Source organism: Pipra filicauda, unplaced genomic scaffold (assembly GCF_003945595.2).
Source record: "Pipra filicauda isolate LSUMZ 115617 unplaced genomic scaffold, ASM394559v2 scaffold16_size7369187_pilon, whole genome shotgun sequence".
Lineage (NCBI taxonomy): Eukaryota > Metazoa > Chordata > Aves > Passeriformes > Pipridae > Pipra > Pipra filicauda.
Genome location: NW_024104207.1, coordinates 4,368,555 through 4,386,078, shown reverse-complemented (window position 1 = coordinate 4,386,078; position 17,524 = coordinate 4,368,555). Strand labels below are relative to the sequence as shown.

The 17,524-nt window shown below is 38.0% G+C and overlaps 1 protein-coding gene across 3 annotated transcripts in view; it reads right to left on the bottom strand.

The window, feature by feature from the left end:
• Window positions 1-17,524, bottom strand: part of DISC1 (DISC1 scaffold protein) — a 191,487-nt gene that overhangs the window by 29,511 nt on the left and 144,452 nt on the right. For all 3 annotated transcript variants that reach the window (XR_005562923.1, XM_027721399.2, XM_039379553.1), the window contains exon 10: window positions 14,616-14,676. Coding sequence is in view for 2 of the 3 variants with exons in the window: in XM_027721399.2 (XP_027577200.2) it covers window positions 14,616-14,676 (61 nt within the window). In the remaining variant the exon portion in view is untranslated. The remainder of the gene's footprint in view (window positions 1-14,615; window positions 14,677-17,524) is intronic.

Sequence of the window (17,524 nt, the reverse complement as noted above, 5' to 3'; positions counted from 1 at the left end):
CTGTGCCTTTGTTTTGTGATCCAACCTCTACAGTATTGCTACAGAACATTCACCACAATCTTTTAAGTAATGATGGGTTTAGGAGCTCTCACTTGTTGGCTTTGTGAGCAAGAAGAAGAGCAATGCTTCGGTTATCTCCTTGCTCACATCTGCCAAATTTCAGACAAGTCCTAGAGGAGAACCCCAAATACATTCAGACATCTGGTCATCTGAGATATTTAACACTATGGTCACTCGGCCTAGTATAAATAACACTTAGAGAATGGAACTGAAGTGCAACGACATGTATGCTGGAAGGAAAAATGCCATGCTGAAACTCAGCCACTCAAACACTGCACAGTCTCCTTCAGACTACTGCTGCCTGCTGCACAGACCCCGCTTCTATCACATCTCTCCTTGCCCATATCTGGACTTTCACTCCAGGAAAGGTGTATTTCTACAGGTCTGGCCACAGAGACAACTCTTACAGGTCTTTACGCTCCTTTCAGTTGAAAACTTAAGCCTTTTCTTCACTGCCTCCATTTTCTCCCCCTTTCTGTGCTGTTGCCCAGCAGCTAACACTGCCACTTTAGTCCTTGTGGTAGCTCCAGGTAGCGTCTTTAAAGACATTTTACACATATGCATAATGAGGTTACACCACCAATTCTATAAATTGTATAATTAAGAAAAAAAGGGTAAACATGTTCTATTACGATGGATTCTAGGATTCCTAAGGAATTTTCTTAGACCTTGCAAAAGCTATTAACCCTTCCAACTCGGTACATTATGTGATTTTGTGAATCTGAACTGCCTTCATAATACTTAAAAAATTCTTTCCCCTTAAGACATTCAGAATTTTTCATAGAAAGATGCTAATAACAACAAATAAAAAATATATTAATGTAAAAATACATGGCCCCTCACAGCGACCCCAGTAAACAGAAAAACATAAATATCTGACAGTATTTTCTGGCAAATGTTTTTTTAAAAAATTAAGCTTATCAGCTACACTCATTGTCCACAATTTTTCCACTCAATAAAACATTACCTACTGTATCCAGCATACTGAAAGATTAGCATCTGAACTGAAATCTAAAAACAGCCCTTTAAGAATTATTTCTCTTGCCCCTAAAAAAATCCTGATACAGCATCTTAAGGACAGAACTACCACCTTGTATTTTAAGTGAAATGTACATATTTTATGTTTGCTTTTTCTTTCCTGAAAGGCCTGTTCAAAACAAAGAGGAAGAACAATTTTTCCAGTGAAAACCAACAATGGCCATTTGATTAGTGTTATTAAAAAACCAAGATACCACACAATACCGAACAATATTTTTGTTGTTTTCTCTTCAATCTTCAAGCCATTTATTTTACCTGGAACAGAACTCTAATCATGGCCTGTCATCTTTCTAACAATATTCAATGTCATTGTGTTATACTTAAATTATCTCCACTGGAAACACAAAATGATAGACTGCTGAAGCTGATGGTTTTCACTTTGATTCCTAACATAGGGTGGATGCAAGAATGGGACCAACGTGTCAGATGCAGGAAATTCAGTAATTTACAAGGGAAGAAGGGAGGCATCTTGTAGTGAGAATTTACTATTCAATTTTGTCCCTGTATTTACCGTGCAGTTTATTTTCCTACACTACCTAATCTATAGTATAAAAATTTACTACCTGCATTCAAGGCTATTTATTTCTCTTTAAAAAAAGGAATGGTCCTCTGCCCCTATGTCCACTGAAACATTTATGATAAATAATCTATTCTAAGAGTAAAAAACTTAACTTTGATAGATGAGGAGAAAGTTACCCAGGAATTCTTCTTATTAAGCAGTCCACATAAAGCCAGCTTCTCAATCCTAGTTTGTCCTCCACCTCGTTCATAATCTGATAAAACACATTCAAATTTGGTACTAACTCTGATAACTCAGTCTGCATCCTGCTTGCCTTTGGCTCCTGCAATAACAGAAAAGCCTCACATCGTCACTAATTTTGTCTGGATGGGAATACATGAAATGAGATATTTTTTCTGCATTATTTAATACTTGATCCCAAATCAGATTTAAAGGAGAGGCATGAATTAGGCCACAATTTTGGAAAACATGCATCTCAGGATCTACATATTCATCTTAGCTCAGTTCAGCTGAGCTGCTACACAAACCTCAACACTTTCTTAAGCTTGAACTCCACAAAGGATTCAACTTGTAGTGAATTCCACTGAAACTGAAGTGATTCAATGGCTTTCAAAGTCGCAACCAGTTCCAATCCAAGAAAATACATTTGTTTCCAAAAGCATGCCACAGGAAGAAAGCACAACATTTGCACCGAGGCCACATTCTCAGCTGCCACAAATGCGCACTACTGCAATAGCAGCAAAGGCTGTTCATACCAAGAGAAGAACGCGTTATCGCAAAGCAATTAGAATAATGAGCCTGATCTCTTATTGCTTATTACAGTCTCTGGCCACAAGTGTTAGGAAGCACATCGAAGGAATTTACAATTCCCCTATCATTTTTATTCACCTCTGCTTTCTGATATAAAATTCAACAGTTTATAATATATTTTTCTCTCTCTGAGATGATGAGAGATTTAGACTTTAAGTGTCCAGTGAATTCGGAATGTGAATCACTCTTTGTACTACTGATCAAACAGGAATTAAGCATACATAACAATTAAAAACAACAGGGCAAAGAATTGCCCTTTTTAGAAGAGATACAGTTGGGAGAGATGTTATATTGTCATCATGTGGGAATGCACCTTGAAATTCAACTTTTGTAACCAGGAAGACACACTGGAAAAATGAGTGTGTTGGCCAAATACTGATGTCAATAGCCACGTGCTTACAGAGTTCCTCTGAAACATCCAAGGGCACCTCTGCTGTAGTCATGCAGAGTCATCTAAGTTCAGGAGCCAAATCCTGTTTTGGATCAAAAAGAGCAAGGAAGGAAAGGCAAGGTCTACAGAGTTTCCCTGGTTGGACTCTGTTAGCTATAATGAATCCTGTATGGCTGCAGACAGTATATTTAAAATTGCTGAGCCCTGTGTATCTACCCAGACTAGCACTGTACACTCCCAGCAGTAAGTACATTAAGTAATGAGAGCTTCCAAATGCTAGTAGGAAAGATTGCCCCAGCTACATGCAAGATAGGGCCATCCTTCATCTTCATACTCATGCTGTGCAGATGGTAATACTTTATTTATTTTCTACTTCTTTAATTATCATGATGTTTCTATCTAATTGGCCAGCCATGGCTTTGTGCAAAGTATCATCCAAAGACAGGATAGAAGAATTTAGGAGCACCGCTGGACAGCAAGCAGGTGATTGTCAGGCATCCATCCTCATCTCCCTTGATTGCTCTACACCCATTACTACTGTTGATGGCAATCCTGCTCAAGAGAGATGACAAAGCCTCTGAGAAATGCACAAATTAAGTTTGGATCTTGCCAAGTTCAGAAGGGAGCAGCTTTTTCTCACTACGCATATTCACCTACAAGCAGCCACCAAGAGGACCTGGTAAGAGAGTAGAAGCTTAATATCATGGACTTAGAAGTGACAAACAGTTTTGTGTATCCCTCCCTCTCCTCACACAGTCATATCTTCACTGCTAAGACAGGTTGAGGTTTGCATGAAATCAGCTCACAGAAGAGCCAACAGCAGGGCAGAGCTGGGCAAGGCACAGGTGATGCTGAAGGGTAAAGAGAAGCACTTTGAAAAGTTTACAGTAATTTTTCTCAGTAAGACTGGGAAACGTCTCATGAAATTACTGGAAACAGTCTGCTGTGTAAGTGGATATTTTTCACCAATTTCTCACTCAGTGCCTGGTTTTTAGACTGCCTCTCACCAGACCCTATGCTCTTACACTGCTGAACACCTGCCCGCTCATGGGAAGCAGTGAATTAACTCCTTATTTTGCTCTGCTTGCATGAGCAGCTTTTACTTTCCCTATTAAACTGTCTTATCTCAACCCATGAGTTTTCTCACTTTTACCCTTCCAATTGTCTCCTCAGTCCCATTGGTGAGGAAGTGAGCAAGCAGCTGTGTGGGGCTTGGTGGCTGGCTGGGGTTAGATCACAAGACTGTGACAGGAATGAATTTCAGCCGTGTTGGACTCTAGCTTTACAGGCATGACGGACCAGCACCAGAACAATGCAGCGTAAGAAAAAGGCATACAGAAAAAAACCAAAATCCTAACAAAACACACAATTATTAACAAGCTACAGAGGCTGTGAACTTTCATCACACTTTCTTTTTAAGCAAGGGCAATAGTTAATGTTTTTAGAAGGCCCAGCCTTGTCCTCTGATGATTTTCGCTATGCTAAGAATAAAATGAATGGAAGACAAAGAGCCTGGAGGGAAGGAGGGGAGGTGGGCAAGCTTTTCCCTGAATAAGCAGTAAAATCCTCTGTCACCTTTTCTTTGACAATGCTGCACACTAACTACTGAAGCTAATTCAGTAACTTGGAAAAAGCCCTGGATGAAACCTGAATTAATATGGACAGGGAGTTAGTAAAAGCTGTTCAACCATGTGCTTTGCTTTTTCTAAAGCTCTGAGGCACTGGAAAGTGGCCTCAAATCTGACCTTTTTTTTTTTACCCCCTCTAAAAAGATCTAGTTTCAATGCTGAGAATAGCTAAAAAGAACAGAGTTTTCTGCTACTTCTCATAAAACTATACGCTCATGTGCCACAGTTCCCCCACCTCCCAATTAAAAATCAGTATTTGTGACCTGGTGTCTCCAAACAGGCAAAAAGCCAAAAAAAAAAAAAAAGTAAAAAAAAAGACAATAACAATTTATAAGTTTTTTAATTTTTATGCCCTTCTTCACTTTTTACCATCTCATATAAAAGCCAAACAGTCATCAAAAAATGTACAGTGCACAAAATATACCACATTCCATTGGTGCACTACTAATTGTTTGCTAGGACTTAAAGTGGAAAAGTGAATTTTATGTTATGTCCCCTTCTCCCACACTACTCTTGGACCAAAACGCCTCCTTATCTCATCCCTCCCTTTCTGTGAAAATCTCCCTCTACATCTTAAACCAGCAGATGGTTCTTCAGGAATTTAAACAAAATTCTCCTTCCTTTGTAGCAAGAATTCATTTTATCACTGCAAATTCTGAACATTTTTGCCACTGCCACAAAAGACATGGTGCGTTTCATCAATGCTATTATATCCTATCTCGTGGAGACCACAGAGAGTAGCAGCAGGGCTTTTTTTTTGGTTGGTTGGTTTTTGTTTAATTTTGGGGTTTTTTTAGTATATTTTCTCACTTGGTGGAAGAAGCAGATTGCATTCTTTGCCCTCCTCCATTTTTACTGCTTGTACAATGTGCATTTCATGGGTATAAATATTAGTTCTGCCAGTGCTGAAAACACAATTTACAGGCCGGGAATCAAGAGTTTCATCCTGGCATGAGGCATGAATTTATCAAAGGATCTCCACTAGCACATGGCACCAGATAACACCGAAGATAAAATGCACATTATGCTGTAGAAACATGATTACAAACTCTAATCTCCTGCACTTCTAGAGATGATTTTCCTTTTCACCTCCTGTGGGCATTACTTACACTTTCCACAACCAAAAGGAAGAGTGAAGATTCTCCCCTTTTCTTCCAGACTCGGTTAATCCAGGCTAATCCATTTCTGTAAAGCAATACCATCAAATTTCTCCCGACATTATTTACATTTACTAAGAGCTTAAGATACTACTCTGCCAGGACACTGCAAACATTTTCAAGTAAGTGATTGTGAAGACAATAAGAATATTTAAAGAGAATCTGCACTGTGGCTTGAAAAGTAACCTGATGTGTTCTAAAGGTGAGAACAGGTTTTCTGCAAAGTTACTATTTTATTATATTTGTATTATCCAACTTCCCCCACCTCCACGATATACAAAGGAGATATGCAAAAATAGGTGTCCTATGGAACAAAGTTGGAAAAAAACAAAGGTAAGAATAAAACACACAAAATGGAAGTGAGTCAACTCCAATGAAGGAAGACAGAGGAGCCACAGTAAAGGAAAAAGCAGGAAGAGAATCAGAAAGCCCTTCTTCTCATATTGCTAACTTCAAGATAGAGTAATTAAAGAACAGCAAATGAAAAAGTACACAAACATTTAAAGCAGAGGGGGAAAACAGAGCAAGAAAGAATACTTAAGTTTTTCTTCTTTGTTAACTGGATTCATCACTGTGAAAATGAAGTTTCCAGAACTATTAAAAAAAAAGGAGATGCATCTCCCAAATAAGTCTGGGCCAATATAGAAACCAAAAAAATCACCTGTAATTTATTAACTAGCACACTTAGCCATTTGCTTTTCATTATTCACAGCTCCTTTTATTCATGAGTATTTTGGACAAGTTAACTTCCCTTACTACAATACCAAAAGATCACTGGGATCTTGCCAAATTTCCCCTCCTCTACAGAAATCTCTTTAAAATGCTACTTTTATTCACAAGTTCCTATGTTCTTGTTACCAGTTACATGGCTGAAGTGATAATCCTTCAATCCATGGTATCACAGCTTTTCCACAGCAAAGTGGAGTTGCTGTTCTCAGGCTGGAAAAGAATATCAGGAAAACATGAGCCTCTAAGAAAAAATAATCCTATTTTCATAACATCATCTCTCACATAAACTGAAAAATAAGGTAACTGAAACAATGTGAATGTCCTCACAACAAGGAGAATCGATTCTCCAAAGTAAAATGTTTGATCGGTCCCATGAGGGTTTGGCGACACTGCAATGTTTTTTCAACATTACTGAAACCCAAGTTATTTGGTGGTGGTGGTGTTTGAAGGCTTTTTGAGTACCCAATCAGTATGATAAAACTACTCATTATGTTCAAGACAGACTATTTTACTCTAAAGAACAGCAAACCACGGTTTAGGCAGAATGCCTTCAGATGTCAGAGAAGTGTACAAAGATTTCTTCCAAATTTACAAATCTGGCAAGTTATGTACCATACTCACTTTCAGCAGCATAAGCTTCTAACTATGTTCCCAATTTTCAGTACTTAGGTTAATCACACCAAGCCTAGTCCTGCAGTGCTTTTTTGAAAGGGCAGGCAACACAAGTGATTTCACTGCCATCCAAGGGCATTTTTTCAGGGAGATAAGAACCATTCATAAATAACAGTTCTAAGTCATGAGCAAACAACACATTTGGGGAAACTACCCCTATATAATCAATGTTACATTATAAGAAAGAAATATTCCATACAGACAGGAACAGTAGAGAAAGAGAATTATGCATCTGCAAGGACACGCAGTTCTTTCTATGTGTCCTAAGGCCACTAAGACCATCAGTAGTGTGAAATATTGTCCTTTCACTGTGCAGTGTCCCTATTCAGAGCATTCATACTCAGCTCAGCACACAAAAACATTTCTGAAACTTAGTATGTTATAAAGGAAACTTGTGGTATGTAAGCTAAAAGAATGAATAATAAGGGAAGAAAATAGCTTTTAAGACTGTTTATTTTCATCTAAACTGGAATGTGATATTGTGGCATTTAATCCTGACTTGTCCTCTTAGGGCATGGGACCCTCAGAACATCAGATATCTTGTCTGAAGGGACAGATCTCAGCAAGGATGACATTTTCAAATGCATTAAAAACACTGCCTGCATGAGAAAACATTGTTTCTGATAGAGAATGCATGCATGCTGTAGCAGTCCAAGCAGCCGGGTTGCAGCCACATTTCTTCTGAACTAATCAAGTAACATTTGACTGAAACCCTTAAAAAAAAACAAACTTACAGATGAAATCAGGTAGAACAGACTTAGGGCTTGATTTCTGCTTCTTCAGTAGATGCAAGCTGTCCTAACCACACAAAATCACCTTCACACCTCAGTGAACAAGGAACCATGAAGATAAGCACAACTTGTATCAGAGTAAGACTCTTCCATACTGTGTACCCATGAATTAAAAAAAAGGCACCCCCCAAAAAAAGAACCCAACACAAAGAGCGAAAAACAGTCAATTAAAGAAGAAAGGTTTTGCACACATTTGCAAAGTTACCAGGTGCTTTATCATTCAATAATGGCAAACTACAGTCATTGCAGTATTGTATCTTACTATATTTATCTGTTTCCCCTTTCGTGCAGAATAGTGCAGAAAATAGCACAGTAAAATACCTTTGTGTAATTGTCACCAGTTATTTAGGAATGATATTATTCTCCCAAAATAATTTCATGATTCCTATCTGGGAATTAGGAAAAGGCACTTAAAAGCCCTGATTTTGTGATGAATGGAAGTCACAGCATAATCTTTTGAGGCCCATAGAACAGTGCAATCACATTAAATTCCCTCAGCTCAAGAAATGTCATCTTTACATCAGCTGGTATAAAAAAATTGTTTCCAGCCTGAGGCAGTTATGATAAGGGATTTAGAAATCATCACCATGTGGGCCATGAGATATAAAGGAATGCATCAACGCATATAAAGTGTCTGCTGCTCACAATTTCAGAGCTAATGTTCTCACAGCTGTGTATGACTTAAGACCAGCTGGGAAGAAGAAAGGGACTAAGTGAGTCACTAGTATTTTGTCTAACCTGCATTTAACACTCCAGCAGCAGAACTGCTGGTAAGCAAAATAAGATCAGATCATTATCCAGCAAGGGATGGGGCTGTATGGTCTCTTGGAAGCACAACAGAAAACACATAGTCTTGGGGGGAGGCAGGCAAAGATGGCATTTCAGCCCTATCTGTGCACTCCTAAGGTTTTACCAGCAGCTGAAACAGCCCTCAGTGAAACCGAGGTGGGTCATGGGTTACACAAAATTACCACAGGCCATCTGGCACTCCCGAGCACACCTGTGCTGCTGCATGTAAAAGAGGCAAAAGCTTTCAGAAAGCCTTAGCAGTTCTCCTATGGCAGGCATCAGAGTTTCTATAACATGACATACAGGGCACTAACGTTCAAGATGAAATCTTACCCTTACAGAAGGTAAGGGTCTGTAGATGACCAAAAAGGGGCTTTGTCATGAAAATGCTCAATATTTGCAAGCTAGTTCTTGTAGGCTTGGCTACCACAGACTGCTCTTCAACAGCACAGCGTCAGACTTCAAACAGAGCTCTGAGTGGGTGCAGGAGGCTAACAAGCTCCAGCTGGATGCAGGAACCTCACCTCACTGCAGAAAATCATTGCAGTCTTGAGAAAGGTTTAAATGCCTAATTGTTTAATTAGCAATGAAGGCAGCTCCTTCTGGGGTTTCTTCAGCCTCAGGGTGCAGTGCTCCATGATAGGTCTTGCTCTTGCATTCTGAGTGCCTGCAGAAGGACAGACGATAGTCCCAAGATCTTTGGTCTCTCCTGATGTTTTATTTGCTCTCTGCGTTTTCCCCTCAAGAGGTATTTTCACTTGTGAGATGCTCCTTCACTATATATCATATTTAACAATAATTGCTTAGGCCATAGATCAGGCATAACTTTTCATGTTAGCATACAGTGCCACTCAGGAAATATTTGGTATGCCAAATAAAGCCAGTTCTTAGGGCAAATATCAAATAATTTACAGCATACCAAAAAAAAAAATTATCTTCAGGTGACACTCTCTTCTAACAATTTCATCACGTTTATTCCATCTGCTTAAGAGGGCAAACTTTCACAGATTATCAGTTTCTAATAAGTTTCACAGGGGTAGTGAATTCCAAATATGTTTCTATAGATATATAGCAGATGGATACTTGAAAATAAAAGTACTGTTATTTCATCATAAATCTCATTAAGCTCATTTGCACCATTAATTTAACCTTAGTTGTCTTTGGTATAGAGAAATCTAAAGGAAGACTTCTACTTTCCCTCTACTACTACAAGAAGAGCACAGCAGTGTCTCCAAAGGCAAGACTGAGCTGAAACAACAGTCATTTTAGTGCATGTTTCAGTAGTGTAACTGAATTCCTGTTTTTGCACAGCACTTTATAAGATAAACACATTTACTGTAAAACATTTACCAGCATCTGCAAGGGCAAGGGTCTGAAAGATTTTTAAAAATTTTTATCTTGTTCTGGATATTTGTTTTCATTTCTCCAGCTATCACATACAGTTCTTACACAGATCAATCTTTCTCACAACCCCCTCTGCAATGGAAGGGAACCAAACTAAAGCTAGGACAGAGATTTAATGAGATACAGGGTGCATGTAAAATGTGACAGATGCACAATGGCTTATGTCACATGACCTACATTGACATACATAAGAGTTAGCAAATAACTCAGATGATGATGACTTTTCATGCAGAAATATATATCAAAGGTTTCTTCTTCATTTAAAGGACAGGCAATTTTACTGCTATCTTCAAAAACAAGTGAATACTTTCAAACCCAAGTCTGGACTTGTATTCCCACATCTAAACAAATATAACTTAATACTTTCTCTCCATTAACATCAATTTAAAAGGTGTTTATTGTACCCCACACGTTTTTCAATATCTGGCCACTTTTATCTAAGTATTGATTTAGGAGACACCATTTAATCACAGAATCCTAACCCAAATCTCCTTTTACAGCTTTATAGCATTCTTTTGAATGCACAATTCATGACTGTCAATCATTTACATGACTTAAGCTCACTTATGGCAGAACTTGATGGTTCTTAAAAGAGTTGCTGACGGTTGAAGCCCACTTTACTCATGGTAATGATATAAAGCAGAGCCTTCACTTGGTGTGGAAAGAAGCAAGATGAAAAAAATACACTTTGCATGAAAGAACACAGGTCCCACAAGAAGATGTGCAGCTGAGTTTTTATGAGCTAAATCAGACTACTACGGTAAACTTCTCCTGTACACTCCCTCTTTAAATGGTTCAAGTGATGGGCTGAATTTATCTAAGCAAAACTTCTTGCACTTCAAATATTTATACAGACAAATGTCTCTGCTGAACACACTTTCATTATCCTAACTCTGACTACTTTTGCACATCTCCTGTTTACTAACAAAAGGTAAGCAATTTGCAAGGGCTACCTTAGAAGCGATGGCAATGGTATTTACATTCTCAAAAGAGCAGCTAGTGATTTAATGTATAAACTTGAGGAGTGGCTTGATATATACTGGTGACTGGGAAAGAGACAGCCAGCAGCATTACAAAACATACTATTTATTTACTCTTTTCATGAAGGATACTGTCCTCAACAACTGTCAATCCACTGCTCAGAATATAACCTCTATTTTAAAAGGAAAAAACAATGCCAAGTAATCTGTGTACTTAGTGGGTGTTTTGCCTTCTTTGGAGTGAAACCAGTAGATACTGAACATATTTCACTTTTTGGCAATGCGTATTTTCCCTTTTTTTTTCCTTTAGGTACAAGGCTATCAGAAGAGTAGTACTCCTAATCAAACATATTCTATAAGCTACTTGACAGCATGTATTTTGTAGGCTGCAGTCAAAAGCATTGCATTTGTTTTAAAAACTAAAAACCAAACAAGCAAACAAAAAACAAACAAACAAACAAAAAAACCCCAAAAAAACCCAAAAACAAAAAACCACAAAACACCCACACCAAAAACCCCACCTTTCCAAAACATACTCGAGTGAATAAGCTAGGTTCCCTCTCCCTTCGCCAACCCAGAAAAAAGAAAAAAACAAAAAAAAACACAAAATAAGCAAAAGAGAAAAGAAGGGGAGGGGGGAAGGGGGGAAATTAACTGATAATATTGACTTTTTTAAACTCAAATCTTCATTAAAGCTGTTTTGGCCTGAGTTTTCTTCATTAATTTTCTTCTGTTGCAAAAGTGGTCAAAAATTACATTTCTAAGAGTTCTACTTTACTCTGAAGCTCTATTTTAAATTGAAGGGTTCTGAATCTAGGTTGTTTCTATTTGAAACATTACCTAGCAAAATGATATGTTTCATCTGGAGAAAAGCTCTAGAGGCTTATTTGAATTCATGCTACCCAGAGTTGATCCTCTTTGGGTTTCAAGAGCAACCCCAAAGGTGCGTTCATGAGCCAGATGCAAATTCTACTGCTGTCTAAAATGTAAACTTAAAACTTACACCTTAAATTTTCCTTAGGGACTCTTTCTTTAGTTTATGATATATATAAAGGAGTAATCTGAGCACCTATATGAAGGCCAGAAAAAGAGAAAGACTCTCAAGTTTCTTCTCTAAACCAGAGGAGGGGGGCACAGGGGATGGGGAAGCCTCTCTGGCTCTTGCTTAGCTGTTTGTTTTTTTTTTTAATTCAAGCTGTAAAGCAGGTGTACTTAATTACTTAAAGACCAAAAAACCTTTTAAAACCAAATATCTAAACCACCTTATTAGCATAAATATATTTTTCAAGACATAGTATCTTAGAGACTTCTTTGTGATAAAAACATTACAGATTTTCTCTTTCCACCAATATTAAAATAAATTCGTAGTCCTTAATTACTTAAGATGAACTATTTTTAGACTAATACCATTTGCACATGTTGAAAAACACGTTCAGAACTGAATCTTCACCATCTGGAACCTTGGCCAACACTGTGCTGAGTTTCTTGGGGGAGTATTTTGTTGGGTTTATTTGCTGAGTTTTAGCGGGGTTTTGCTGGGGGGGGGAAATGGTTCTTCTGGGGGGAGGTTGGTTCGTTAGTTGTTTTTTTTCTTTTTTTTTATTCTTCAGTTTGGAAGGGGAATTTTAGAATCTTGGCAACATCACAACAGTCTGTTAGAGAAGCTGACAGCAAGCTCTGAAGAGCATGTTCAGTGCAGCAGTATAGATGCATTTGTATCCTCAGAATAGGCTGGGAAGAACATTTACCTCAACAGCAAAACTTTGAAGCATGTAGCCCAGCTGCAATAGAGAACCTGGACTAAAACGAGCCCAGGTCTGTGTGGTACAGAGGAAGTCAACCCTTGCACACAAAAGCAACGAAATACATTATAATACTTGACAATTCTTAAAGCTGCTAAGAATTGGTCAACTACTGTTTTAAACTACTGTTTGGAGGCATTAAACAAAATGCCTCCAAAATATAAAGCAGTGCCAAAAAGAAGGTTTAGCTTTTAATCCTTTCCCTGCAATGATAGTCCCCACAGAAGCAGGATGAATACCAGTAGTTCAGCATGCAAATTTCTCCCACAAATAGGAGAAGAAAAAAGCATACTGCAAGCTCATTAACAACACCTATCAAGAGACATAAAAAGGTGCTGCAATTTAAGAGACTGATGCAGAAAAGTCAAGATAGACAACTCAAAAATACAATCATCCCCCATAACTAAATTTAAAAAAATCACAACTGCAAATTCTATCTGATAAGTCCCTGGAAGAAGAAAAAAAAATATACAGATTCTCCAACTATTTAGCACTTAAATAGAAATTTACGTCCTTCTGGGAGCCTGATATGTCGATTAAATCCATACAGCCTAGAAGCATCAAAACACGTCACAGAATTTACCGAGTTGGAAGGGACCCACAATGATCATCAAGTCCAACCCTTAGGCCTGCACAGGACCATCCCCAAGAGTTACACCATGTACCTTAGAGTATTGTCCAAACTAAATAAAGAATATTGTTTTCCAAAAGACAATGCACTGAAAGTCCTTAAGACTTGTCTTAAACTTATGGATTGGAGTATAAATGTTATTAAGGTAGCACACAGACACACAGCTTGATCTTCCATCATTTTTTGTTCAGTTTTGTATTACTTTCAAATTTAAGAGTTGAGCCAAATAAATACTTCTATATTCAAAAGTATGAGTGAGCAAAAAAAAATAAAATATATATAACCCTCTCTTTATCAATACAACAAAAAAACAGTGAGGGCAACACTTTATTAATTATACCTGCTTAGTAGTGGAAATGGAAGCGGTGCTAATTTGGTGAGTTGCATTTTATTAAGGCTCAAGCTCCAATTACTATGTATGAAAGCCTTTTTCAATTAAAATAGAGTTGTTCAGGGCAAAGTTCACGAATGCAGAAGATTCCATTAGAACAGCACTGCAATATTTGCTGATCATATTTAAGGAAAAGCCTTAAGTTGGAGGGGGTCACATAGAGCCCCCTTCATGCAGCAAGAGAAGGAAATATAAATGTTAGCATTTGTTTTTAAAAAAAAACAAAGCCATAAACATATGTAAATTCTGCATTGGGATTCAGTTCTTAAAATATCTCTATTGTTGTCTTGGTTTCTATTTGCTTTCCACAATACCCCAAATTGGCATTTTTTCAGAACTGTTAGATAGAGTGCCTTTACTTGTTAAAGATGCCCAGAGTTCTGGTTAGGGACTCCTTGGCCCTGCTCAGAATTGGTTTTGCATAGTAACAAAGGGGTGATTTTTCAACCAGTTGTCACATCCCTAAAACTTGGGGGTTTCTGGGTGCTTAAGAGATCACACTTCTGGTTACAAGACCTGCAGGTAAAGCTGGAGTGAGACACCATAATCCCATGCATGGAGCCCATTCTCTGGCTGTACCACCACCATTCCAGGGCAGTCCCGTGCACTGAACAGTGATTCTTTTACCTGCACCCGCTGCCAGGCTGGCAGAAAAGCTGCTGAACATGATCATGAACAGAGATCTTAACACTTGTGGAATTTCCTACTTTGAACTATTTTTGGTATTATTCTAATGCAAATTCCCTAACACTTTTATGCATATCAATGCTGCATTAACAAGCATTTTTACGATTTCAAAGTTTTCCATTATATCATCCTTACCTATGTAGTTTATCCTCTAGAATCTCCATGTACTTCTCAGCATTTTCTTTTACACTGGTCACTACAAAATAAAGGTCAGAGTTAGGTAATGGTATAACTGCTCAGTTTTGTGGGGGCTTTCTTTTTTTTTTAAACCAATTCAACTCTTACCCACATATTTTACATATATCAGTCAGGAATAAGAATTCCATTAATCTTTTTCACATTCAAATTACAGTGTGGGTGTCTTCTCCCTTTTTTCTTGGAAGTCTATTGTATCTGTATTACAGTAATATATCTAGCAATGAATGCATTAACCTCTTGGTTGTGCCAGAAAAATGGTAAGACTAACAGAGGCATAGTTTGTGGAAGTTTCCTCTTGACAAAAAAAAAAAACAAATAAAATCATCCCCACAAAAAAAGAAACAGCACCCACACAGCTAGGTCCTCCCCTTTACCTTTAGGAGAAGGAAGCAAGCCTAATGCATGCATAACAGTCCTTTAAAATGTTATGAATCCTGTATCAAACTTTTTCTGATAAAACCAAAAAGATTTTATTAGAAAAGAAATACCACTCAAGACCATTATGAAATTTAGGTTGTGCTTTTTTGTGGTTTGGTGTTTGGGGGGGGGGTTGTGTATTTGTTTTTAAAGTTCAGACCTAGACATTGTCTGAAAGAGTCCCTACAGCTTTTTCACCCAGAAGAAACTCCAACAGACCATAACACACAACAATAAAGCCATTCCTTTGGATGACCATTGGTACTTATCAATGGTACAAATGGGGAAAAGGTAAACCTCCTCCAGGAAAATGGAGGCTTTTAGATAATAACCATTTTCACACTATGATAACTTTTCCCCCCTCCCTAACAGCTGCTTGCCAACTTCAAGTCTAGTAGGACTGTAAATCAGGCGGTCTCTATTATAAAGTCTTAACTCATTGTACATCAATTAAATATATATTTTACATGAATATACATCCTATGGAGCATCACTGTTTTTACAGGCAAAACTTACGATATGAGTCAGGTACCCTGTGAATTTACCCACTCATCTCCCCTATCTTCCCCACAATACAATGCCATTGGGCACAGCTTACACACATATCAAGTGCTTCACATATTTCTCACTTTTCCCTTTTGTGTTTGTTTATTGGGGCTTTTTTCTTGAAAAAGTAGAATGTCACATGCACTAAAGCTGAACCTCAAAACTCAGCATTAATCAAATCGGGTGTGCTAAAGTTTAGTTCACACACACACACACACACAGGAGTTCACTGAGGTCATACCATTCGCAGCAGGTATGAGGGTCAATGTAATATTGACTATCTGCCAAAGGTGGTGTTCACCTTGTCACACAGCAGTCACACATCACTGAAGCACTCTGCATCCCAATAGCAAGTATGGAACACATTTTGCCAAGTTGATTTACTTTTTGGTTGGTTTATTGTTTTGTTTATTTTACGAGTTTATTGGATTAGCAAACAAACAAATAAAAAAAACCTGAAACAAACAAAAAACCCAAACTCACCACAACCCCAGTACTCCAGAAGGATGATTGTGCAGTATTATATTGTACGTAGACAACTGCATTAGCTTATACATTCACAGATCCAACTGACCATTAGAAGAGTGCTGGTAGATGTTATGCAAAAGGTTCTATAAGGATTTCTGCAATGGCACTGGAGACTAAACACCTTTTCCTAGCTTGTAGCAGTTCTGTAACAACTACAGGGCTTAGTGGAAGTTCACAGTTTCCTTACCGTGCTCTTATTCCTACACTTCGTGTGGAACTGCAGAGAGTCAGCAAAACTGTAAGTCTTCCTTTAATGACACATTTTAATGATCACCACTTTTCCGAACTCCCTATCCGTCAATCCCCAAATGCACTGACCTGAGGCCCCGTGCATGCTTTGACAGCAAATATCTTCAAGGTGTACAGGTGCCGTACTTCCCCTTCTCTTGCCATTGTCACAGTGTCCTTCAACACGAGCCATTACAACTCAGGGGCTTATTCTTTTCGATAATAAAGTCAGCAGATATTATTAGTTTTTGGAGAGGGATGAGAAGAGGTGGAGAATCTGTTTCACACTGGCTTTGTTTCTAACCGATATAGTGGCTTCTTATGTTACATGAAAGATAAACCTTGCTTTCAATTTCTCCTGCTGTGCTTGTCACTTTTTAATTGGGTTTGATCTGATGGAGTAATTCGCACTTTCACAGTTCACTCCTGCCCCTACATGCAGTTTTACAATGCCCTTGAAGCACACAGCTTAATATATCAGCATTATTCAATGACAAAAAGTAATGGACAAGAATACACCACTAGTAAAAAGTAGGTCAGTAAAAAGCTAACACTCATTTGGAAATCACCTCACATCACTAAACCCTACTCTCTCCTGTCAAACATTTTAACTACATTAAAAGAAATGCAAACTTTGCTGCTGAAAGAGAAAGCTCCCTAGACTATCTTTGTCTCCTTGCCTTCTTCTGCATGTAATTGGAAAAGCTGTAACCTGGAGATTTTGCTGGAAGGAAAACGCAGCTTAAAAATCTGATTAAGGTTACTTCCCTTGCAATAAACTGCAAATGGCACTACAACAGATACAGAAATACTTTCAGTCTTTTAGATTATCCATTGAAATAGAAGACAAGCAACAAATTAGAAAAATTTTTTTTTTGTTCTAATTTAATGAATTTATTCACCAACACTTCAAAGCAAAAAAAATGCATACAGGAAACTGTGTATGCCTTCAATCTGGCCAAGAAAGTACTAGATGACAGAGAAAAAAAAAGAAATAATAATTTATGAGATTCTTTTCTGCATGCCAAATGGTTTATTTTTACATTTAAGTGAATGGGATTGCCTTTTTCATCAGTTCCCTGGGGATTTACATGCTTAGCTCATATTGGCCTTGAAGGGAGTTATTA